The sequence below is a fragment of the Mytilus californianus genome, unplaced genomic scaffold, assembly GCF_021869535.1.
Source record: "Mytilus californianus isolate M0D057914Y unplaced genomic scaffold, xbMytCali1.0.p SCAF_7, whole genome shotgun sequence".
NCBI lineage: Eukaryota > Metazoa > Mollusca > Bivalvia > Mytilida > Mytilidae > Mytilus > Mytilus californianus.
Window position 1 is genome coordinate 85355133 of NW_026262723.1, and position 27670 is coordinate 85382802.

Consider the following 27670-nt stretch of genomic DNA (forward strand, 5'->3'; position numbering starts at 1 on the left):
CTTAATCTTTTACACCAATATTGTTAATGTTTACTACACATTGGTCAAGAAGTACAATAATGATTGACACATTGAGTCAGTATTACAGCCAATTATGAACTTGTGATGAACATTAGTTACTTTTCTTTTAAAGATTATTTTTTATAGTATATGAAAGAAAGAGTTATAAATGGTCAATTCATCTGAAATATTTTTTGATAGTTAATAATAGATAGAAATAATCCTTTAATTTGGTCAATGGAGTTAGTTATTTTGTCACTTTAACCTGTTGCTGTGTATGGTCAGGCAGATGTCCAAATTACATTGCCGTTAAAATGTCCAAACTTCTGACAAATAAACAAGGTCAACATGGATCGGTGCTCTTTCATATTAAAGACACGAGCAAAGGGGTGTTTTTAAAGTTCTTTTAGAGATCTTTGTCCTATAAGTGTATAATTATTTCAGTTTTCAGCTGAGTTGCTGAGAACAAATGAAATGAAGTCATTGTCATATGAAAAAGTGATACACCTAGACAGAGCTTTCACAATAGCTCCATTAACAATAACTGTTCTACAAAGTTTTCTGCCCTGCATTATAAGACAACTTTATATTGAATGGGTAGAAAATGGACATCAGGGGTATTTTGTAAGACTAGAAAAAGCGGGGAAAATATTGCACTTGTTGAACAAATGTTGATCGGACACCATCTTGTGTCAGAAAAAGGAGACACTTTAACAAGTTTTTGCTGATACTATCTTAAAACTATGACTAAAAATCAACAATGCAGTCGTTACTTTGCATAAAACATTCATGAAGCAATGGAATTCAATACAATACCTCAATTTTCATATTTTTATTGTTTAAGCAACTTTTATCATCTACTTACATCTGTCCTATTGTAATAATGGGTGTATTTAAAATGCTGGAAACAATAACTAACAAAAGATAGAATACTTCATATTTTGTAATTTAGTTTTGTTAAGAAATTCTAAATAAGCAATACCTATGTATACCTATCTTATTTGACAAAACAAGTATAGAATATCATACATTTATGAAAATGGACAATTTCAGAGTTCCGACATGGCTATTTCCTTGTATATTTATTGTTATGGGTTGGTTGTAAATCATAATTGGTCATAATTTGCACTACTTAATAGGTCTTGAAATCTTGTTAACAAGGAGAAACAACAGGATGACTCTTGTTCTGGTTATAAGGTTACCTTAATGATTTAATGAAAAGTATAAAAAACGTGCAGGTATAATTACGATTATATGATGACCCAAACCAGAGAATTACCGATCTGTATGATTTGACAGAACTGACACCAACCAGAAAAATTTGTCATCCATTCTTGGTCATACCCAAATTATTTCATCAAACTGATTTTTACAATTCATTGATGTAATTTTTGAATAGGATCTTCATTTTTGACATCTTGTTAGTATTTGATAAATTATGGTTTAGTCATAGGATAGTGAACCTTAAATGACAGTTGTGAAAAATCATTTATTGATGATCTACCTAAAAAGGTAAAACTCAAATTAAGACATGAAAATTGTTTTTTCCAAACAAAATTTATATTTAGCAACTTCCTGAGAACCACCTTAAAACTAAAACTGAAAAGGAAATGTGTTAATTATAATTTATTATATTCTTAAAACTAGGTTTTCTTTTTATTTGGTAGTATTTAAATATCATTTATATTACAGTTAGGAAAATCCTATTTTCTATTTAAAGTGTCACAAAATGGACATGAGCCAACATGAAAATTGGCTACTTGTTAAAATCCAATTAGACCCAAACAAAAGTATACCTATTTGTTACCTAGAGGGTGACAGTTTTACTACAATAGGAGAATTTACACTCTATTGTGAGGACTGGCTGGACCGAAAGTGCTAAGTGCTCTTTGGTGTACAAAAATTGTTACCTAAGTTATAAAAAGAACCCAGTTAGACTCCTGGTACTTGTGTGTCTAGTATATCTATAGATAATTCTGACATTAACAAGGAAACAAATAGATTGGAGAAAGATAGAACTATCTTAAAAACTACCTTGTTCCTCTTTTATTTTTTACTTCAAAAGTGACATAGCATTTCTAAACACAAACTGATCAAAACAAACCACTTAAGCATTACAGATTTTAGGTTGTTATATCTGTTAAGATTTAAAAACCCATCTATAACAGCTTTTATATAGATAAAGGAAGGTCTTTTCACATTACATTTGTATACCAACTTCCTGTCCTAAATGCATGCTAAAAAATCTTGCAAATTTCTTCTGAAACATTTGTTCAGATGGCTAATTATTAGAGTTGTGCAGGTTAATCAAATTTGCTGGTTTAGCCTTATTTGGTCCCTTTTTCAATCCTAATAAAAATACCATCCTTGATTTTGTAAAAAGGCACATAGTAGAACAGTACCTAGCATGGGATCAAATCTGCTAAATAATATACTTTGTTGTTTGTGCTTTCAGTTATTGTCTTAATAAGGAAACTGTGATTTTACAATGGATTAAATAAGTTTCCAACAAAAAACTGATGCTTCATAATGCTTAATGTTCTTGTTTGGAAAGATAATAAAGTATTCTTACTCTACACATTCCAGTACAGATAATTTACAAAGCAAAGCCAAGGATATGTGAATATATCTGACAAAAAAACCCTTAAAGGATTTATGTATCCAATAATAAGATGCACCCTTTATGTTTTTTTAAATCAAAGTTGAATAAGTAAACTTAAAAATTAAGAAAAAGTCTTAATAAATAGTGTAGTGAAAAAGAGATTTTTGTTGTATAAATCCTTTAGAAACCAAGAATACAATCCCTAATTAATAATTGGCAGATGACATTTAATAAAATGATATAACAATACAGGTGTCCAGACTTGTGTGTCCTAGGATATAATCCTTGTATTGTGTTGGTTCCAGCAAATCCTTTTACAAATATTGTTGTGTATTGTCAATATTGAGATTATAAATTTCTAATTTTCAAAACCTTGCTAAATGTTGGAGACTGACAACTTAAAAGGAATTCTATAAAGAGCTTTGTTTTAAGACTTTATAAAATTATTGATAAACCCTTACTGCCATGAAAAGAGAAAATCAATTTCTGGCTTTAAATCAATGTCCCAGATAAAAAGTCAATGAACTCGTTTATAACAGAATAGTCTCTGCCACCTGCTGTCTCTTGAGGTATACAACAGCTTGCCTCCGACCAACTTCTCTACAATCTAGTCATTTGTTACCCTAGTTAACAACATTATATCAAATCTGGGACATAATATACTGTAAATTCAGAAATTATTGTGAGGTTTAAATTCATGCGAATAAATCGACTCGGTGAGGAATCGCAATAATAAGAACTCGCATTCTGATATCAGATACATATATCTGTATGCAAATTTTCCTGAAATTGCAATAACTAGTCTTTCATTTTCGCCCATTTTTCAGAAATTGCAATAATAAATGCAGGCAATAATAATACTATTCCCAGATCAAATGCACATTTATCAGTCCTAAAGACTTAATACTGTGTATTGTGTTTATATTCTTTCTTAGAAATATTTCTGACTGAAATTTCCAAATTTGAGGAAGGTAACATACTCATAATATAGAATCTTATTGAATTAGGTCAGATTTTGACAAATATTAGCATGTTTCATGTCTACCTGTAGGCAGTACATTACATCACTGTTCCATCAAATTTGCACCTTATGAATAAGTTTTGCCTAGGAGGCAAATTATAGGTTTTGTATAAGTCTAAATTGAAAATCAAGGAACAGATTTTTTCTTAATTTATTGATACACTGGACAGACAGTTAAATTATAGTCTAGTGTATATCATTTAGTTGACATCAAGTCATTTTATGGTCATAAAGATTTAGATGGTAATTGAATACAAGTTTCTTGTATGACAAGATTAAATAAATATTGGTGTCTAGTAATGATTACTAAATGGCATATTCTTTTTATGGATACAAAATGTAGAGTTTTCTTTGACACTTGGTTAATAAAAATAAAAGTGGGGTCTCTTTTGAATTTGGTACTTGTATTCTAATTTTCTTTCAAGAAATCTTATTGAAAAGGTATTGACACAATCCTTACAGGTACAAATGAGATTTTAAATTTTTAACCATGTTTACTTAAAATTTAGAACCAAGCTAATCCCTTGTTGGTATTGTAGATGTAAATAAAGATTATAAACAAGGAATGAGTTATCCATATTATCATTGTAATTATCTCCCTTTAATATTTAAGCATTTCAAAGAATTTTCGGTTTAAGAACTGAAGTGGTCTGTATGAGGTTTTACAAATATTTTCCAATTGTTCATAATATACAAACAAACAACAAAAACATGTCAACAATCAAGATTGTGAGAAAGAAAACAAACATTTATCACCAGTTTCATGAAATGTTTAATTATTGACATGCTTAAAAATTTTCAACATACTACAAGTGTGTGTTATGTTTGTATGACGTAATGTGACAGGTCTGTAACAGATCGAGTGACTTAAATTATATAAATGTTTTATTGAGGCTTGAAACCACTATGCTAGGGGTATATTTGCTTATCAAATGACACATTTGAAGAATATTATGGTGACAATTCATAGGAAAATATTTCATTAGTCATAGACATACAGCTTGCAGGGTTTCCTTAAAGGCAGTTGGTTATTCTAATGTTTAAGCCTTCAAAAACTAGAGTAGACTGACTTATAAAAAAATTTAACACAAAGCAGAGGAGAGAATATTTATAGGTTAATTGTGTGTATTGTTATTTTTTTATCTATGGAATGTCATTTTGAGGAGATTATGTCTGAATATCTTGCTCTTAGTATTGTATTACATAATTCCGGATAAAAAACTTATTCAAAAGTAGATTAAATTATCTTAACAGCGTCCTTGAGATGCTGTTGTTTGTGACATAAACTAAGAACACATAACTATATAATATATTCTCTGTGTTCTGCTTTCTGTTCATTTTTTGAACTAGTAAACTTTTGCCATTTACCCATAATACAGATATTTTTGTTCTCAATGGAGTATATCACTTTTAATAAGAGTATATACCTTCTTCAATTGAATTAAACTTCTTGGTACATTGCCCTGCATTCTATGATGCTGTATCAATGTTTTTTCTCCTCTGCAGTCTATCCTGTGTTTCGTTCTGTTCGGCATTTTTACATCAATTTTATCTATTTTTCATGCCAGAGTGACTTTTAAATTTTGCATTTACAGCATAAATTTGCAGGATGTGTTCTATAACGGTTCATCTATAAAACATTAAAAAAGACTTTTTTCCTCACTTCTGAACGAATTCAATTTAACTCTTGCAAACCCATGCAATTCATTTGTTCCATTTCTGTAAAAATCACCATTTTAAATCTATTTAAAAAGTAAATCTGTTTTTTTTAGTTTCATCTTCAATGACATAATTTTATGAAAAGATTTTACATTATGTTTCGTCAGCTGTTTCCTGCTGAAAGTAACTTTGAAGTGCTCTGATGACCCAAAAACTACTTTTTATAATAAATGATAACATTACAAACCGGAAACTACACAACCTTGATTAAACAATATGATCATCCAAAATTATACGAAACCTTATAAAACAGGTAAAAATAAAAGTCTTATTTCCTTTTAGGTAATCCTCTTTATACCTTGAAAGAACATCAGTCAAGGTTGTCCTTCGGGTCCTTTCATTTTCTCTCATTTATAACTGTCTATGACACCTATTTATATACCCTTCACTGCATTTAATGATAAAAGAACTCTTCAGAAGACAGGATTTTTTAAGACCTTTTTTTTCAAAAAGCTGTAATCTTTCAAGCTGGGTAATGGTAGCTTGGGATAAAATTACTCTATCATTGTTCCTTCACTGAGATGATCGATTGCTTATACTTCAGTTCAGGAGTAAAACGTAAAGCGCTAAAATTAACCTTTGTCACTGATTCTGGCCTAATTGACAAAATTTCAATAAATAAATTATAAGTAGTTGTATAATATTGACTCTATCCAACAGGAGTGGGAGGGCGGAAATAGACAGTGTATCTATTAAAAACTGGTGAAAACAGGTGCCCTTCAGATAACAGTACCAAAATAGGTCACCTGTAGCCTAATATCAACAAATGATTTCCGGAGAGGTTTAATTTCAATCTTTTTTAAGGCTTTTTAACAAGTTTTATGAATATTAAGTCCTCAGAAACCTTAAATTACCTGTTTTAGTACTTTCATAAAACCAAGTGACACAGTTTTATACCAGTTTCTCATTTTATCTTTGCAGTGAGGTAAGCTTACATTTTTGCATTTTTTCTGATTTTGAAGGACTGGGTTTATTTATTTTTGCCAAAATCTTTAAATGTTATTTTCAGCATGATCTAAATGTCACTTTTGAGAATTAACTGTAGGTCATCATTTGTACAAACACAAATATAGTGAAAGTAACAGTTAATGTATTTTTTTCATGATCAGTAGTTCTCTTTATAAGTGGAGCATCGTGAGTTGTATCTTAAGTTGAATTCTATTTTTGAAAAATCACTATGGAGATCAATGTTTATTGACGAAATATTTTGCCAACAAAGTAATTTGTAAAAACAATGCATGATTTTGTTGAGATTCTATCCATTATAAAAACATGATAAGTATCTACTTAATGAAATATAAGAACCTGATGAGACACAGGTAATGATCGGCACTTCCGGGATTTTTAATTGTCTTCATATAGTCTGATAGAATTGATTCTTCTACCTGGTAAAAATTAATTCTCTTCTGTAATTAAAATAGAATGCGAGATTGTATAAATGATCATTGACGTAATGTTTAAGCGAAGTCTGATGTTCGTTCCTAGTCTTTATTTTAGTATAATTTGTTCTAGCTATTTTCAGTTATCAAGTCTATTAGAAATAAAGTTATTGTCGAACTATTTCCCCAATAGATTTCAACATTGTTTGTATAATACTATAACTTATGAATATCCCCAGGTCATTATACAAACACAGATGTTGATGCTGAATCGATCAATATTCAATTTTTCTACGTAAAACGTAAACGCAGGTATATATTGCAAATTTCCTGACTGAGTAATACATGTAGGAGTCAGAGACAATATTCAATTTATCAGTGAATCAGTTGTGTGAAATAGTCCATGAATTAGGTTATGGAATTAATTTATTCTGTGTTTTATTTTTCATGAATGAAATGATGGACACATCAGACAAAATGTGTACAGAGGGTATTATTTTTAAGGTAAAAAAAACTTGTGTGTGTCACATTGAATCAAGAATGATATTGACAGAATGTGAATGAAGTTTTAGTAATTAATTAATACTGTATATTTATTATTTACAGGTTTTTTGGCATTTGGATGTATTCCGTCGCAGCTATCGTCGCCTAACAGGACATTTATGCATGGGGAACTCTTGTATATTCTGTGCTTTAAAGGTGAGTTCATATTTGACATGTATTGAAATGGTCATTATTAATGATTATTAATGATTTACGATTTTTTAAAAAGTTTTTTTTTTCTGTCAAAATGGTTGGGGCAGAGAAAAAATATTGTTGATTAATTTATCCAATTGAATTGGAAAAATTGTCCTTAAAAGACTGCTGTTTCTTTTGGCACACGTCACCTCAATTTAAGCTCCAGTGAGTAACTCCAAACAAAGTCAAACTGTCTAAAACTAATTTTAATCTAACTAAATCTACCTAATATATACCTGAGTGGGAATGATAGATAAATAAAAACACCTTATCTGATTTAATAGTGAGTCATTTAAGTCTTTTATCAAATGTCTGCCCATTTTTACACTAATTACCTCCCTTCAAAGTACAAGCAACAAACCCGTTATTGTACTTTAAATGGAAAACTGAGAAAAAAAGGAGCTTTGAGCTATACCGAATGGTCATTAGTAACAGTTTACAGTACACTCTTATTATAGTCTTTTTGACATAAAATAGTCCTGACTTTTTTGTGCTTTGAATATGACATCAAATAGATGTCAGTCAGCTATCAAAACAGATTGTGTTATTGATAGTGCTGTATCTACATTTAATTTTTTAATTTTTTTATTTGTCAAATTTCATGTCTAAACATAGCAATTGATCCAGATCATATTGTACTCTTGTAAACCTAAACAATTCATTTCTAGTTTAAATGTGCAAAAATTAGTTCAGCTTTGATTAGTATATGTCAAAACGTGAAAGATTTGTTTGATTTTATTTTTCAAATTCATTTGATGTGTATGTAAAAAAAATATGTTTTAACAGGTTTCTCATTAATAATGAATTTATAGTTGCATTTATTATTGGATTTAATAAAAGGACTTCTTTATAATATGAATCAATCTGCTTAACTTATTCAAGCATATTTATAAAAGGAAACGCCAGTAAGCTGAATTAAAAAGAAATTAATGCACTAAACTTCAGTTATTAAATAGAAAACAGTAAAAGCATATCAACCTGGTCCACTTCCACTGCTTTGATAAGCCGACAACTAGGAGCATGTAATTTATCTCTGATATTTTGGAGACATTGGAAAATATATCTGATGTAAAATTGCCATTATTGGTCCATAAATGTCCTTCAGTAGTCTGTTTGACACCAAACCCTATAATTGAATTATAAAAATATTGAGATTACAAGAAAATTGTCAGGAAAGTGCCAAAAATACAATTACCTGTCAACACTTAAATGACTGGTTCTGGTAGTCATAAGAAAACAGTTTACCTATCTGTATTTAGATTCTTAGATCTGTTTTATAGTCTATATAACAGTTAATTTACGGATATTGACTGATTTTATGAAGTGTTATGTAGGTACAGAAATTGGAAAATCAAAGCTTGATAGTTTCTCCCACTGAAAATTAACTATCCTAGCTATTGAAGTCACGATTTAATACTTAGATATGTAATAAAACCCTCCAAAGTAGCATAACCATGAAATGAGATCCACGACTGTGTATTGAAATGAATGTCTTTTTATCTGGTCAATTCAAACCTTTAATGGTCACCTGTAAATTTAAAAGGTGTAGCAGCCTGTTGATCCAGGTGTCAAACTTTTCATACAGGGAGATGTCATTTGAATGGTCAAGTATCACTTCATACAAAAATCTGAAATTCAATCACTTTTAATTGTGAAAGCACTCCTGGTGGTGACCGACCGAACATTTAAGAAATAAACATTTTGTTGTCAGGTCTCCAGTGAAAATCAACAAAAAAGTGTGATTGTGTTTGGCAAGCATTAATGAAAGGACATTTCTTCAATTTGAATATGTCATATTAAACTCAATTTAGTTATTTAAATGAGACAAATCTGGCAGTTTTTCCTAAAACTTATATGTTCTTGTCTTGAATTCGAAAAAAGGAGTTCTAAAATCATATCTAGTTAAACCTTATATCTGCTTTTGTCATTACTCATAGATATGACTATCTTGTATTGTAGGTAATTTTTACCCAGTACCAGTATAGTGACCAGTCATCACTACCGCCAGATGCATTGCGTAAAGCACTAGCAGAAACTTTCATGAACAAACAGCGATTTCAGCTTGGTCACATGGATGATGCAGCTGAATGTTTTGTAAGTTACGAAAAAACATTTTAGTTTTAAAATTGAATCATTGCAATTGTAGACCATGTTGTGTCTACAAAATTCAATAGTTTCAATGTTCATATTGTAAGCAATTGAAACAGAAGGCCATGTGTTATTTGCTTGTCAATATTTGACTTTAGTATTTTCTATTATATTCAAAATGAATTTAGTTCAATAAAATCATATAGTTTTATTGGAAAACAGTTCTCAAGTTTCAAAGCTTAATAGTTTGTCATATCAAAAGGGCAGATCATTAATACTGCATTAATATAGGTACATTTTATTGATTCATATGCTGTAATATATTCTCATGAAAATCATTTCATTTAAAGTAGGTATGAAATAAAAATAAATTTTAATCGTTTTTCAGGAAAACATTTTACGAAGAATTCATTTCCACATTGCTAATGCCTATCATGAAGATTCGTGTTCGGCCCCTCATTGTTTACCACACCAGAAGTTTGCCATGACTGTATTTGATCAGGTAATTCATTTCCTTTCCATAATTAAAATCTAGGTTTGGTCACACCTGACTCAGGTAAAGATTATTGATTATGGTCAGACAATTATTGAAACAGGTCATTAGTGCTAACTGAAATCAATAGACTAAAATGCAAATGGTCTGACTTAATAGGAAAAGAATTGGAATATTATTTCATTGTATCAAGTTAATTGCTGTAATATCAAACAATTTGTTTGCCAATTGTGATAAGAAGTTTTTGAACAAGGCCTTCAGATTCTGAATCAATTACAGATTGAATCCAAGCATAAAATTACTCATTCTACCTGCAAAGCAAAATTAATTTGAACAGCCTTGAATTTTTAACACTTAAATAATTCTAAATTAAATTATTAGACTTTGTGTTGCTTTTAATCTGAGTTATAATATTAAATTAATTCTTTGACAGCTTGTTTGTATCTGTGGAGCCAGTTCTGATCCTTTAACCTTCCATGAACTTGTACATTACATCTCAACGACTTCCCTTTTGTAAGTATAACAGGAGAACTTTATCCTGAACATCAAAAAGAGTTGAATAAATGCAAAACTTAAAAAGTTGCCAAAAATAGAAGGAAATATAAGTTTTATTAAACTACAAAGGGGACTAAAGTAAAGTGTACAAATGTATGCATACAGTTGTGTGGTTGTTTATTCTAAATCTTTTATGTAGAATTATTTGAATGTAATAAAATAAGTGATATTCACATGTGAGAACGTGTGAGAATAGGTCTACTTTAATATATATGAATGCACACTGCATCTTGCATGATTAAAATTTGTAATATATTCTGTTCTTTTGTTTTCTGTAAGCTTAATGAAAATAGAAGGTTTGTACATGTACTTATTCTAATATTATAAGTTACAATTTTCTTAGAAAAAAAATTGATAAACAAGTAGTTTTTTTTCTAAGAAAGCTGAATTTGATATGCTTTTTACCAAATAGTTTAAAATAAGATTGCCTTATTTAACTTTAAACAGAAAATAAGTCACTTTTAGACAAATATAGTTTGACATGATTGGTATGACATGATAAAGTCAAGAGGGATTTTAATTTTCCCCGTGACAATAATCAGTGATGGATCATTTTAATTTCATGAACAGAAAAGCCAACAAAGCATAAATCATTCTCTATGGACTTATAAGTAGATGAATTAACTTTACTAATGATGCCGTTACAGTACAAATCGGTACTTGTCTGCATGATAGCTCTAGCTACCAATACATTACCTGCCGATCACAGTTCTAATGATGATATATTGTGACTCATCTCATTTTAGACTTTTTATAAAACTTTAATGTAAGCGGCAAGGTCTTTGAATCTTTTTTAGCCATTATCAGACATTAATCTTTTTTTATCAGGGCTTTTTGTTAATTTCTCCTATTTTTTGTTATTGATTGAGGTTTACCGACTTTCCTATTGATAAGCCACCATCTTTGTCACCGGAAATATATTTCCACTTTGTCACTTGCATAATGTTTAAATGTCTTTACCTGAAATCAGCAGGTATGAACTAATAAGGCACCATAGGGAGGTTTTACCTGAAATCAGCAGGTATGAACTAATAAGGCACCATAGGGAGGTTTTACCTGAAATCAGCAGGTATGAACTAATAAGGCACCATAGGGAGGTTTTACCTGAAATCAGCAGGTATGAACTAATAAGGCACCATAGGGAAGTTTTACCTGAAATCAGCAGGTATGAACTAATAAGGCACCATAGGGAGGTTTTACCTGAAATCAGCAGGTATGAACTAATATGGCACCATAGGGAGGTTTTACCTGAAATCAGCAGGTATGAACTAATAAGGCACCATAGGGAGGGTTACAGTAACAATAGTTACACATATTTATTATACAAAGTTTGAATATAAAACAATGAGTTTGCATTGTCAATAGAATATGTAGTGTCTTTAAAATATATATTTTTTAAACTTCCACTTATTTATGCATTAATCATTTCAGATCCCATTGTCGTTCAATGCAAGAGACAGGAGATGTACTTCATCCAGATCGGTTCGGGTTATTGTTAAGGAATGCTGGGACATCAGGAGATATTAGAGATTGCCCTGTAAGAAAATTAAACATCTTAAAACATCTGCAGATGATTATTGCCTTCATGACTTATTGATTAGAATATCAATATTTATTTAAAGCAATATTTGTGATTTCGACCAGAAAAAAGAATAATGATGCATTGATTGTTACCACAGTTATAAGACTTTGAAAGTGTTATTCCTTTTTCATGATATCAAATTAAACAAAGTAATGTATTGTTAATTGAAATGATTTATTTTTAACAGGGGAACTGTGGTAAAAGAGTACAAATAAGAAGAACTTTATTGAACACTCCAGATGTTGTCAGTATTGGTCTTGTTTGGGATTCAGACAGACCTGATGAGAAACTTATCCGTGAAGTAGCTAAAAGCATTGGTACAACTATTTTGCTTCAGGATGTACGTATTCTAGTTTTTTTATGTTGCTTTTTTAAAATGTTTTTTTTTAAAAGTATAACGGAAACAAATTTTCTACAGACATATTTGACAAATTTGATATTAGAAAATCACTTTTGAAGTGAATAAATTATTCTGTAAATAAACAAATGTAGATGCAAATTAATAGAAATTTGAAAAAAGTTATTAACTTTCATTTCATGTTGAAATAGAATTTTTCATTTTTGATATCACTAAATTCATGTATTAAAACTTTATTTTGCACTTAGATGTCATATTTTTAAAATTTTCAGAGTATGTAAGAAAAAAGCAAAACTTATAATTTGTTGTTTTCTTTCAGATGTTCCATTCTGTTGTATGTAAAGATGCTTCCAAACTCCCTAAACTGCAGTTGTCTGCCTTAGTTTGTTACTATGGTAAACATTACTCCACAATTGTTTACCACACAAAGTTAAATGTGTGGATTTATTTTGATGATGCCACTGTAACTGAGGTAAATAATACTATTTGAATACCTTTATTTCTATTTCGTTAGAATCTTGTTTATAATTTCACAGCAGTGTGAATCAAAATATGATTGCCAAAAATAAAACAAGATAATATACATATTTATATTTGAGTTGGTTCTATTTGTTACAACAATTATAATAATATGCAGAGTATGCACTATTTCATATGGTATATTTGGTTTAAGATATACCAGGGACAACAGAAGTTGGTCTGAAATGTAGCTTAGATTATTAAAAATTAAGTTTTGTACGAAGATTTATACTCATTAAAACTTGTTCTCATAAGCCTTTTTTCAGTTTGGAAAGTTGACTTGTTTTCAAAATGTAAGAGATTTTTCTTAATGAATTCTATAAACTTGTCAAATTTCCAAAATTTGTGAATGACATGGGGCAAACACTGGACACTGTCCTGTAGTGGCTTTATAATCTGACTTTAATCCATTTACGCTCTTAACAATATTTTCATGACTTTCACTACTTCAATGTGTGACTTAAAAGAATGAATTGTATATATAACATGGACATTGTCCTGAAGTGACTATATAATCTAGATAAACATCTCTCAGTTGATCTCAACATATTTCTATCTTGTCCATTTTCATTCACCAGTTTTCAAATTGAATGAAAAGTTTATTAGTGTTTTTAATGTACAGAAGTAATATGATAATTGCTTGTGGCTACATGTAATAATTTAAATACATTTTTAGTAATTCAATTATCACCAAATCATACTTTAATGACTGTCTTTTTAAAAGTTTATATACATATTTGTAATCAATCCATGCATGATCCACTCCTACCTAAGTAAAAAGGTCACATACTTGTGGTGTTATATTTACATTGTTTGTCATGGTGTCTGATTTTATTGTTTTATTGGAAATTTCAGATTGGTCCAAGATGGGAAAATGTGGTTGACAAATGTTCTAAGGGAAGATACCAACCCTTATTGTTACTCTATTCCAATCACAACGCTAGTCCAATTGCTACTGAAACAGCTCCAAAGAAAAGAGTTATGGCCCCTGGTTATGCTACAACGCCTTCAAAAGGTCAGTTACGTCTTATTTGCAACTTAACAAGAAGTAACAGATATTATCTTGTCTATTGGACTGGGTAGAATTTCATAAGTTCGTAGCGTGTCAGTAAATTCTTAAGCATAATTTGAAAGCATAACTCATAACTGTCATGTACAGCTTAAATAATACTATTGTCTAACAATATTTAAGAAATATTTTGTCTTTTGTTTAAAAGTGATCATTATCATATTTAGATTGCCTATTGTAATACAGTGTTTACGATGTACTCCTGGACATGACCTCTGCATGTTGAGGCTAATAATCATTACTATTGAATACTTGTTTATGTCTTTTCTACCAAGGAAATTATACAATGGGTTTCCATAATATATTTTTGGCACAGAACAATCAAATTATGTGGGCATAAATTCAAAATTTATAATTGGCTTAACTGGTAAAACACATAATTCCTTCATTCATAATTGGATTATAGAATTAACACTTTAAGATTTGTCATGAAGTTAAAATTAACATTAGGTCATCAGTTTCTTGGGTTTGCAGTGTGGACTAATTTTGACATTGAATGCAGATTTAAATTGATAAGACTTTAAACCACACAATTCTGTACCCCATATGTTTTCTATATATCATCAAACACCACTTGGAGTTCTTTACTTCATTTTCTCACTACTTTGATGTCCCGTGGGACAGGTGTTTGCTTCTAAAAAACTCAGGTAAAATCAGTGTTCTGTTCCAGAACTTGATATGACTGTCAAAATTGACACTGGAAGATCATAAACAACAGAGGATGGCAAGAAAAAAAGATTTTGGTTAAAATTGTAGTTTTGTAGGTTCAAAGTTGTAATTCGATAAGGTTTTTGAGATAACTAGAGGTATCAGATTTCGTGTACTGAACAAAGACAAATTTGTGATGACACACCATAGAAATTCGTGACAAGATTTGTACATGCTTCAGGGACCTTGATACATTTCTCAAAATTTTGATAAATTATCTTGATATATTTTTCATGATTAAATTATATTTACTTTTATGGTCTTTTTTGTTCATTTTAGCAATTGAAAAATAAAATTACGAAGTGTCAATTGTAGGTCATATAAAATGTATAGTAGTAGTGTTTAATTTGTACTTTTGGTATCCAAAACTTTTTGTATAGATATGACCATGATGAAAACCATTAGTCATAACTAAAGCAAAAGTTGATGACTACTTAAGGTTTAAGAAGGTACAATTTAACGTTAAAACAATAAAGGTATTATTCAGGCAAACAAAAAAGGTGAAAAAGGTATTGATTACCTGATCTTAGTCAGGTGTTTAAAATCATCAGTAAACACAATGTAGAGCAAACACAATAAATCATGATTTTATGTCTTTATGACAAATCTGTTACTTGATAGGAAACATTGTTTCCCTAGTATAACAAGTAAGATGGTCTCTTTTGTGGCTTTTCAATAGCCTATTCAAGCTTTTAAGTATTCATACAATATACATGCATGTGGTTTGAGGGATAGCTATACAACATAAAAAGCTTTATGTTGTCTTTGTCTTTTATTAATAGGTGTCCAAGAGAAGAAAAGACAAGAAAATGATGGACAAAAAGCATCCAGACGATCTTTAACTCCTAATCCTGATAAAATTGAAATGAGTCATTCAAATGGAAGGAGAGCAATAACTCCAGGTCCTGACGAATTATCCCCAGATCTTAATGGACCCCAAAAAATGAACATTGATCACCATCGTCAGTCTAGCTTTTTAATAGCTGTTACTGGCAAGACTGATAAAAACCGGCAGTATTCTTCCGAGTACGCTGTGCCTAAAGGAATCAATCCAATCAAACAATCTGTCCCAGGTGGAGGACAGACTGACATGTCACAAAGACAGGGAATGCTCAAACACTGTTTTTATGAACCTTCAAATGCTGAAAAGCAGCAATTCCAACAGAAATCTAATCAAGATGCTGTAGATGGTTATGATTACACCTTATCAACGAGTGATCAGTACAGAAGACCCACAATCACAGCACCCAAACCAAACAATCTTCCAATTCAAGTTAACTTTTCTCGAGTAAATGACTGTCAGAGAAAAGAAAGCTTCAAGAAAGGAAAAGATAAAGTGAGAGCCGATGTCATTAGAAGTTTGGATCCTTCACGGAGGGAATCTCAGTCTTCCGATTCTGATTCACCACAAACTCCACCACTTCTTCCACCCCAGCTTCCACCTAAAATCAGTAGAAGTCAGTCTTGTCACAACTATGATCTTGAATCAGGTCCAGCTAATATATCTGCTGATAATATTGACATTCGACAGCATGTAGTCATGAAACCTAGACCAAGCAATTCACATGCGTATGAAAACTTAGAAAATTCTTCACATACACCTGTGCAATCAGGACTTGCTACACTTCCACGAAACAAAAAATCTAATTCTTCAGTGCAATCTCAAAGTCAGCATTCTCGTCAAAATTCATTAAAGAGCAATGATGGCTATCCGCCACACAATCGTCCAACATCAGGACAAGAAATGAACAATATGTATCATACTGTTGGGTATTCACAGCAGGTATCACATAGTAGGGAAAGTTCTAGTAATACTATTGTGCCTGATGATGTACATTCCAGACAAAATTCATTAGCCAGTCAAATTTCAGATAATTCAAAACATTCATTGTCATCTTGGCAACAGGGCAGCAATAACCAATCAGTGTCTCAATATAGAAATCAACCATCTGTTTCATCCAATCAGAGGCTTCCAGAGGATAAACCACCAAAACCTGCAAAACCAGAGAAGAAAATTAATACTGTTGCAGCACAGAAAAAGAAGAGTATGAATAGTAGAGGACAACAGCCTCCCCCATTACCTGAGAAAAAGGGTAGTAAACTGAGCAATTCGTCCCCAAATCATGAGAGTTATATAAACAGAAAAACTGTAGAAAATATTTTATCGTATCAGAAATTATCACGACAAGGATCAACCAATAGTAACATGAGCTGCGCAAGCATATCAAGTAATGCAAGTACAGCCAGCAATACAAGTTTTGAATCAGACAATTGTAGCTTAAGTTCAAAAGAAGGAAACATTCCTTTTGACAGACTGTCTTTGGAATCACGACAAGATTCAGGGTATAGTGGGAGTGACAGAAATAGTTCCAGTTCAACTGGCAGCACTACCTTAGATCCTTACACGCAATACTTCCTCAGTAAAAGTATGATTCCTCCTAAAACATTCAATCAGCAAGCTGTGGCAGAAAACATAAAGAAATTTATTGATCCTGGCTATGGAGAAAACCAACGCTTTGATCAGAAGTACACTGTTGGGTACCAAACTAATAGTTTCCATGGAAACCAGCAACAGCAGAATCAGCATTATCAGAGAGGATATGAACAATCTGGTGACAGAAAACAGTTGTATGATCCTGCCATTGTCAAGTCACATCAGTCTAAAGGTTAGAGATTATATTATTAAGCATGGATAGAGATTATATTATTCAGCTTATGTATTGAACTTACCTTTGATTGAGTCTCATAATTTTAACTATGGGTACTCAATTTGTGAGAATATAATTGGCAAATTTTACAATAAATGACTACTCTAAAAATGAAATTGGAGTATACAAATTTGATAGAAATCAAAACAATTTCTTCTCTATGAACATGCTTTTAAATTAGCCTATAATAGAAACACACCCTATAATTTATTTAAAATTTTGACTGTAATTAGCCATGTTTTGGAAATAAATCTATCATAACCAATAATTTACATGTATAGAATTATAATTTATGATGATAATTATTAAAAACCAGCTGGTGTTGGCATTGTGCCATGACAGACCACAAATTAATTGATCAAAATTATCTACATTTATTGTATGTATTTTAACTGTCATTTGATAACTGGTGTGTACCTTATAAATTATAGAATGGTATAATTTAAATACTATTAAATAGAAACAAACCAGGTATTTTAATTGCGTTTTAAACTTCCATGGTCATATTTAATATGATACATGTCTTAAGCCTTTCATAATATGTGTAGGTTGTATATTTCCAAAGTGTCTTTGTCAAAGTGTTCATTGAAAAAAGTTGTTCGGTTATAAAAAGATTAAGTCAATAAGAAGATTATAGGAAGGAGTGTATAGGGCAACACATGTACCGTAGTAATAAAAACTTTAATCAAAGACTATAATAGTAGGAGAACTATATTAAGATGATTATAGCTGATAATGTAGTACATTTTTATTGACAATCATTACATATTTATTGATCATGATTTATATTCGGTCAATTGAAATGTTTCAATCTTTCTTCTTAGCTTTAATAAAGAGAAATAACAATTTTTTTTAGATACCATGGGACATCCGATGCACCAAAATTTGGATCCTAATAACCAAGAACGTAATTCAAAAAACTGTGATAACCAGATGTTCATACAGAGCGGACCACCTGGTTATGATGAAGGTATATATACCAGCATTTTGGTTGATAACTTAGTGCGCCTGTGTCTTTGACATGAAGAACAGCATAAAAAAGCTAGATCTTTGTTTTTGGTTTTGTCAAGTGCATTAAGGGATTTTTTCCCTGAATTTTATACACCATATGATTTGTTTCCGTTTACAGAATTTAGAAATTCCTCCTTTTTAACTGTTTATCATTTATTGGGAAAAATATGCTGGGAGGTACATATTATCCATCTGACAAATTTGAGTATATATAGTTTTCAATGTTTCTGCTTTCAAATATGAGTATATTATATGTCTGATTAATACACGGGATACTAACTAAAACTGATATTAAACAATGCTATAGTATTGTAACTGAAACAAGTTTTTATCTTTTTCATTATTCATAAGTTATTATTGCCATAAAAAAAAATATCCAGAAAATTGGTGATCAGTTATAACATTATTCTTGCAACAAAATCGTAACTCAGTTGTATAGAAGGGTTAATACAATAGTTACTCATATACAATAAATTTTGCATCTGAAGAACGTTTTTTCCATCTTTCTTTCCAGTGGTTTCTTTTAGCATTGAAGAATTTGCATCTCTGTGCCACAAGTCTGAGGACTACATGGATCAATGTATGTTGTATGAGACAGACAGCAACTGTCACCAGGCCATTCAATACTGTAATTCGGCCATTGACTGCCTGAAACAAGCCATGAAGATGACCAATATTTCCCACCAGTCCTATCAGTTTGCACAAATGAAACACAATTCTTGTATTCTGAAGCTACGCAGCTTGCAGAAGAAAAATATGTTTCGACAAGAATCCAATTCATCGACGAACAGCTCTGACAGCGCTAGATCTTCCCCATGTGGTTTACCAAATAGGTAAGGAAAGACAAATTAAAATAATTAATTAATCTAAAAAAAAAACATTCAAAGCATTCTTGTCAAAAACCTGTTATGAATACTACATCAATTGCATATAAATGTCACAATTGAAAATGCATAACTTAAACAAGGCACGGAAACAGATAAAAACTATAGTGACATGAAGGCTATTCAAATTAATGTACATGTAATTATTTTATATGGTTGTTCAATTTTATTGGTTTTGCACTGCTTTTAAAACATTCTGTTTTTTTGTATATTTCAGTTCATCAAACATTCAACACCCTCCACAACAAAGTTCACAAAATGTTGTTCACTCACGATCAAGTTCTCGAGATTCAATTGACAGTGTAATTGAAAATAAAAACTATAGAAAAGACAAAGTTAACAATGAAATTGATGGTCAAAAGTTGTTACATTCTAATTCTAGTCATAGTTTGAATGAAAGGACTTGTAGTAGTGTCGATACTAGCAATGTTGATATGTATGCTACATTACCCAGAAAGGGAAGACAACTTGCTATGAAGAATCAAAATAGTCAGAACTCTGAACTGTTTAAAAACTGTTTGAATAGACAGCAAAGAACTAATTCTCCAAGTATTCATCAACCTTCATCAAGATCAAGTACACCATCATCAGAATGTCGTGATTCAGACTCCAGTAGTCAAGCATCAGATCAGTATCGTATGCAGATTCCATCTCATCAACAAGTCAAAATGAACAAAGCTGAAATCAGACAATTACCACATAATAGCATGGTTCAGCGCCAAGGAAACCAGCAGTCTAATGGAGGAATGGTATCCCAGCATCAACAACATGTTCACGGGAAACCATTACCTGAGGTTTGTAGAACTAGGATAACACCAGCGTTATCTGCCAAGTCACAACCAATTGTGCCGCCCAAACCAGGAATAGTTGTTGAGCCTTCATCTGGAGGTCAACCAACCAACCAAGGGCAAGGCATGATGGGAAAAGTGGAAAACACATCATCACCATCTGCTGTTACATGTAATAAAATTAAAAAGGCCAGCGTGATGAGACATGCCAGTTTTGCTGGTTTAAGTAGTAGTGGCAATAGTGCTGTGAATGCTGCTGCCACTTTAGATCGTTATGCTTGTCAGCAAAACCAGACAATAGCTCGCTCATATATACAGTCTAATATAGCAGGTACTAACCCTTCCCCATCTTCAGTACAAACAGTTGGTCTGCAAAAAAGAAAAAAAAGGTTCTGCTTCTTTTACTTATTTCTGTTTGTTAACTCCTTGGAAAAGATAATTTGTCAAACTTTTTATTTTGTCAGATAATTAAAAATTTCACAGTGCTACAAAAAATTTGTAAGCTTTAGAAAAAGACATTTAGAATAATGAATTGGCTTTGTAACCAACTGGTTGTATCTATTTTATTTTTAATTCCTTTCAATACCTTCAATTGGTTAAGATAAAGTTAAGACATGTCAGATATGATTTTTTTTTAATCAGATAAATATAATTATACTTTTCATCATTTCTTTCATAATCATTAATGCTAGAGCTTTTGTGCTTGCTACTTAAAGATACTTCACATATAAACACCTACTAATTTGTCATTGCTACTTCAGAATGGGGATATTTCTTAATCATTTTTATAACAACCTCTAACAAATAAGTAAGGGTTAAAATGAAGAAAAAAAAATAGATAACGCTTTGAATTAATTATTATCTTTCTTCTGTAAAAATCAATGTTCAAATAATACTTTGATTTCAAAATTGAGATTAAGTAAAGTTCTTTTAGGCCAGAGTTTTTTGTTCTATAGTTATCTGTTTTTTTAATTTCAAAAGACTTTCCATAAAGTGTGCACAAACTTGTTAGAACTGTTCAATTTAGATAGCTTCCTAATCGGTTTTACCATAATTCTTTAACCAAAGCACTCAATACAAATCTTTTGTTGCAGTATAAATTTTGAAGGTCATTAAATCATGTCGACATTACGTATTTTGGACCCAGTAAATTATTTAATTTTCTAATCAACAGAGTGTAGTATGACTTAGCATGTTGAAAATTTCTTAAGAAAATAATTTAGTGGGGGTAAATCTCTACTTCTTTTTCATTTTAGATTTAAACGTTCTAATCACTTTTGATCGTAGTTTTAAATAAATATTTTTGAAATGGATGAAAACCCATCATTTTAATAACATCGTGAATATATACTGTCCTGGGGACGGTTTTAAAGATCTTTACAGATGAGTAACTTCACTGTACAAACAAACGCCAATGTATTCATCTTGTGACCTCATTTCCACATAGAAAAAATATTTACCTTTATGTCGGCAAACTTTATACTTACCTGTACATCATATAATATTCTTTTTTGTATTTGTCCCTCACATAAATTTTTTATACATTAAAATATTTACATAAATTTAAGTTATATATTAAAAGGGGAATCAAAAATAGATCATGTAAGAATAAAATTAATTAATAAGAAAATCTGAATATTTTTTTCATACAGATAATGTAAGCAGTAAAAGTGATTACCCTAAGGAATGTTTTTTTTTCATAAAAATAATTTAAGCAGTAAAAGTTATTACCCTAAGGATTTTTTTTTTTTATGAAAATAATTTAAGCTGTAAAAGTGAATACCCTAATCTAATTTGGTTTTGCTTTATGTAACTATGACATGGTTATTTATATATCCTAATATTGTTTTTCTTTTCTCCCTAACCAAGATAACGCTATGTAACTATGACATGGCTAGTAATATATCCTAATATTGTTTTTATTATCTCCCTAACCAAGATAACTCTAGAGGATGTACTAACACACCTGTAAGTATCCAGTTTATGAGTTATTTCCCCTTTGTACAATACATTGGTCTAGCTTTGTCCACTACTTGATGTTGTGATTTGTGAGGGTTAAGGATTTGTGTTGCTTTAGGGATTGGCAGACTGGTGAAGGGAAATGAAATAGTTGAAGTCACATTTAAGTTTTAGCACTTTTGTCCCATTTAAAAATATGTAAATCTGGCTATGAATTTCAAGCAGTAGCTGAATGTTCAACTGTCAACACTCAAATTGAAAACGTCAGAAAAGGTAAACATGTTTGTGAAATAAGCAGAAATATTTCAAATATGATTTGCTAAATGATGTGATAAACTTTTGAAAGAGTTGTATATCTTTTGATAAGTAATAAAATATCCATTAGTGATATGAGGGTAATGACACACAGGTGTTCAACCTTGATCATCATCCCTTTGAACTTAAGGTAAAAATAAAATCGTAGAACCTTCAAAATTAAAGGGTTATAAAATGCTAAAAATTATTTCAGAACATTTAAATAATTTTTATATGAAAAATAATTAATCTACTATTGTGAAGTAATAAAAGAGGGACTGGGAACTAAAATCTAAATCCACTTATAAAATTGGATAATTTAATAATAAAGTAAAGAAGGTATAACCTTTTCCTTTTGAATCTTGTAAATCTTCAGTTAAATAATTTCGATGAGAATTTTTTTTTTTAATTTTATCTGTAATCAGTGTTTTTATTGATTTCTAACTTTTATCAAAAACCATGAAAACACTTTTATCAAATTATTATTTCATTTACAATGTAAACATACTTTTTTTATTGTGTAAAATGAAACTACAGACTCCTAGTAGGAAAACAAACTTCTTTTTACCGTGACTTGTAACCTCTTGTTAATTTAAAACTGGCTGACGCCAAAAACAGATTAACGGTTTTGTTCTCACAATAGATCGATTGTTTGACGTAATACTGCATCTGTAATTTGAGACTTTATCAATAGTCTGGGATGTCGCACCATTTTGCAAATAAATAAACACACAAATCTATTCTTTCTTTCATCCAAATGCATATATATAATAAATATAGTATTGCTGTTGGCAGGTAATGCTTCAGTTCCTGCAATAGGTTAAAAAACATTAAAAAGATTAATTTCGATATTGTAATTTTCAGTCTCAAAATAGGTAAATCTGAAACCATTCACCATGACCTATAGATGCTTTTGAATTTAAAGGACATATTTAGTTTACTCTGGAAATAGTTATGTAGGTTTGTCAGAACTGCATTGTCATCATCATATTACTTACATCTCTGAGTGTGTTACTAGTAAATAAATACCATCAAATAAATAAATACAAATATTTGTATTAAGATGAAAGCTGCTTTGTCATCCAGTAAGCTTTAGTGGTAGCTGCTGATTGCTAACAACTTGGTAGGTTCTCTTAATTTGTGATGTATAAAATGAACTCCCATGATAAAAAGTTTAATGAGATGAAGAAAAAAAATAATGCAAAGTCATATCCATTTTAATAATTCCTCAGTTTGTCTTAAGGCTGCATTGCACTTAGATTATATCCACTATTTTTATAAACAGTCATGCTTTGATTGATTGAGATCAAAGAATTAATAAAAGAAATGACTTTTTTAGTATCAATTAAAGTAAAAGTAACAGTTGACTTATTTTATCTGATGAAAATCTATAATATGAACATTTTGATGTATCATCAAACCACTAATGATACATTGTGCTACATGCAAATGTTTTAGAGGGAATTTTCTGTTTATTTTATATAAAAAGATCACTCTCAGTTTCTAAAATAAGGAAGACTTGAGATAAAAAATTATCAGCTGATTGAGAATTAAATTAATAGAATGTCATAGAAGTTGGAGGTTTTGACTCTATGAAATCTTATTCAATCCAATTCTGATGTTTTTAAAAATACCTCTTTCAGGTTATAAATATAAAAATCAGTCTCCAATTATTCCAATGTTAATTACTTTTAAAATATTTCTAAAATTTATCAGTATGCACAGAAATTGATTTTTAATACATTTTTTCTGTATTCCTTGAAATTTTACTTCAAAAAATTTATTTCCCTCATTAATAAAAGCAATAAATGTGAACTTGTCAGATTCATTGCACAAGTTCAGTGCATATCTATGTACAAATAATATACATCAACTAATGAAATCATACCTTTCCATATATAACCAACATCTTACAGTTGGATCATCATTGTACTTTGTTTTCTGGTCTTACTTACTGTATACATGTATATATGAGCACAGCATATTGTTTGTATGTTGGCAAGGGGTTATCTCCCTTCACATGTGTCACAGCAGATGGTGATGGTATCAGTGTTTGGCAGTAGTGCCTAGAGCTTCAGTCTATTTTGCCTTTTATATGTTTCATAACATTTATTTAATATATTTAACATTTCTATTTTGATATTTCTTAGAAGCCATTTAATTTTCTGTCTTATCATTTGTTAATAAAAAGTGATTTAGTCATTCACTAATGTTCAAGAGAACTTGTTTCACTAATTTCCCACTTGCTAACAGTAACTTGTGAGTTTAGAAAATTTGAAATCATTTTTTTGTCAAATCTCTATTTTTAATTTTGTCTTTTATGACTGCAATATGTGGTTAATTATCACAAGTTAATGGAAAAAAATCTTTGTTAATTTCAGAAATCGATGGAATTACCATTACAGCAGTTTAACCAACGTGTTCAAAACTTGCCAGAACAAATGTCAGACAATGAAGATGTTCGTCCAAGTGTAAAGGCTCTTGCATCACGCTTTGATAGATCTGGTCGTAAGTCAAAAACCACTACACAACTGCCACCGATGAACTCAAATCTGGACAATAGACACAGAAGTAAATCAGAATCAGACTTTCTAAGAATGGATTCAAAACCTAAATCGGTTTTATCGAAAAGAAAGAAATGTAAAGCAAGTCGCCCAAGGAAATCAGTGACATTTTCAGAAAATATTGCCATGGTTTCTGCCACAGATTATATAACAGACACTGATTTGTGTTCAGGGTATGTGAGTGATTCGGATGAAAAATATAAATATCAGCGTGGTGCTTATTCAGACAATGAGTTAGACGATGATGACTCTAACTCAACTGAGTCCCCGGCAGATATACATCCTGGTCAGAGTTGTTGTTGTCTATGTAACAAACATGGTTGTGGACAAGGATCTCAGTTTTGTGCAAAATGTCAGTTATATATGAGTCGGTTTCAACCAAGTGAATGCTGACAAAACGATTTCAGTGACATCAAATCAGCATTATTTCATGTATGAAATATTTATTGAGAGACTACAAATAAAATAGACATTTATTTTTGTTATTGGATATTGTAAATAAAAGTAATTTTATTTATTTATTCTACAAATGTGAATTGTAGAATTTTCAAGTAATTTTTTTTTTCTTGAAGGCAGCTTTGCTCATAGTGCTAATTTCACCTTCTATGTATATTGAATTCTAGCAATAGATGTTTTATCTACTGTTTTGGTAGAATTTTTTTCCTTTTTTACTGCTGATAAATGTTTTCCCTTTTTTAGATATATTATTTTAGAAAGATTTAAGCAAAACTACTTTATTTTAGTTTAATATATTTTATCCAAGAAAAAAACAAGAAACACAGTTCAGCTCTTAATATGAACATGTTTCTTATTTATTTATGTTTCTGTGATAAATTAAGTTTTTTTTTTGTTTTTTTTTTTTGGCATAAGAAGTTTGAAACAAAGTATTTTTAGAATTACAAATTTTTATAAATTATTATTGTAGATATGAAGATTTGTTGTAACAGCCCTTCTTTCAAAAATGGTTTAATTTCATTCCTATATCATTATCCAAGCTAATACTGCCAGACAAGTACCATTTATGTTGTTGTTTATTGTTATGGATAATGTCAAATTTTTATGAGATGAAAATATTTTCATAGATTTTTATTGACTGTCTCAATTTGTGTTTAATATGAAAGGGAGACAATCCCCATAAACTTACATTACATTTAGATCTAGTCAAACATTTCCTTCTTTTTGTATTGATATATCTCTGTAAAAGGTAAATTTGATATTTAGATTAGATAATGGGATATTGATTCCCATCAAACCAAGGTTGTCTTTTTCACTTTCGTTTCGAAACTTCTTCTCTAGTATTTCGGTTTCTTGGAAAGACAACTAATGAAATTAAAAAAATGAATATGCAATTTAGAAATATTTTCTCAACACTTATTTTGTAGTTATAGGATGGATTCCGTCCATTTTGGGAAAGGTTAGTGGTATAGAAAATATACAGTTTTTTTTTCAAATGTGAAAAATAAAGCTTTGGCTTACCTATGGATAAAATTAAAGGTCATATTCATAAAAACATTTTAAGAATTATTTTGGACATAACTTTCAAAAATGTACATTTCATATGTGCAACATAACTTTTAGGAATATTAATAAGACTTTCAAAGAATTTTTATTTTTTCATGCATTTAATGTTGTTAAAAATCATGCATTTTTATAAAGTTGTTTTAAATTGTTAAGATTGTGAATTTGTTAACATGTTTTATGAAACTGCCAGTTTTTCATTTGTTACCCAATTGTGATCTCATTTTAAAAGAAATTTATAACAAGAAATTAAATGTAAATGTTAATGGTTTGTATATATAGATAGTAGACCTAGATAATCATGTTTATAAAAAACTTCTTTTATGTTAACATTGTTCCATTGAATACAGAGTTAAACTCTTTATCATCAATAGAATACATATCATTTGTATCAAAATAAAAACAAATTATGAAACTTGCTTGTTCTATTTCATTATTAACACGAATTCAGCAAAGTACAAAGTTTAAATATATGCAAAACAAACAGAAAAAAACCCAATATGATATACATTCAAGAAGAAAGAAGATAAATACACATATCCCAAGTCAGGAGCCTGTAACTCAGGAGCCAGTTACTCAGGAGCCTGTAACTCAGGAGCCTGTAGCTCAGGAGCCTGTAACTCAGGAGCCTGTAACTCAGGAGACTGTATCTCAGGAGCCTGTAACTCAGGAGCCTGTAACTCAGGAGCCTGTAACTCAGGAGACTGTAGCTCAGGAGCCTGTAACTCAGGAGCCTGTAACTCAGGAGCCAGTAACTCAGGAGCCTGTAACTCAGGAGCCTGTAGCTCAGGAGCCTGTAGCTCAGGAGCCTGTAACTCAGGAGACTGTAGCTCAGGAGCCTGTAGCTCAGGAGCCTGTAACTCAGGAGCCTGTAACTCAAGAGCCTGTAACTCAGGAGTTGCTGTTGGTTGCTGTCTGCCTTATTTGTTTTTCATTTATCTATTATAGTATTAATCACGTTGTTGGTTTTCTCTTTTGAATTGTTTTACATTTTGTCATGTCAGAACTATATATGGTGATGGGCCTTGCTCATTGTTGAAGGCTGTACAGTGCCCTATGGTTGTAAACATAGTAATCCTTTGGTCTCTGGTTGATTAATGTCTCATTGGCAAT

The 27670-nt window shown here is 30.6% G+C and overlaps 1 protein-coding gene across 5 annotated transcripts in view; it reads left to right on the forward strand.

The window, feature by feature from the left end:
• Positions 1-26972, forward strand: part of LOC127707697 (uncharacterized) — a 34091-nt gene extending 7119 nt beyond the window's left edge. The window contains exons 1-15 of one of the 5 annotated variants that reach the window (XM_052212366.1): positions 7118-7225; positions 7328-7420; positions 9419-9553; positions 9936-10049; positions 10474-10553; positions 12027-12132; positions 12365-12517; positions 12855-13007; positions 13910-14069; positions 15614-17497; positions 18396-18509; positions 19065-19383; positions 19652-20553; positions 22162-22190; positions 24857-26972. In XM_052212366.1, the coding sequence (XP_052068326.1) occupies positions 7169-7225; positions 7328-7420; positions 9419-9553; positions 9936-10049; positions 10474-10553; positions 12027-12132; positions 12365-12517; positions 12855-13007; positions 13910-14069; positions 15614-17497; positions 18396-18509; positions 19065-19383; positions 19652-20553; positions 22162-22190; positions 24857-25432 (4875 nt within the window). In that variant the 5' untranslated portion in view covers positions 7118-7168 and the 3' untranslated portion in view covers positions 25433-26972. Of the gene's footprint in view, positions 1-7117; positions 7226-7327; positions 7421-9418; positions 9554-9935; positions 10050-10473; positions 10554-12026; positions 12133-12364; positions 12518-12854; positions 13008-13909; positions 14070-15613; positions 17498-18395; positions 18510-19064; positions 19384-19651; positions 20554-22161; positions 22191-24856 lie in introns of those variants that run through there. The other 4 variants (XM_052212365.1, XM_052212367.1, XM_052212368.1 and 1 more) reach the window with 4 other exon arrangements.
• Positions 26973-27670: the final 698 nt, after the last annotated feature.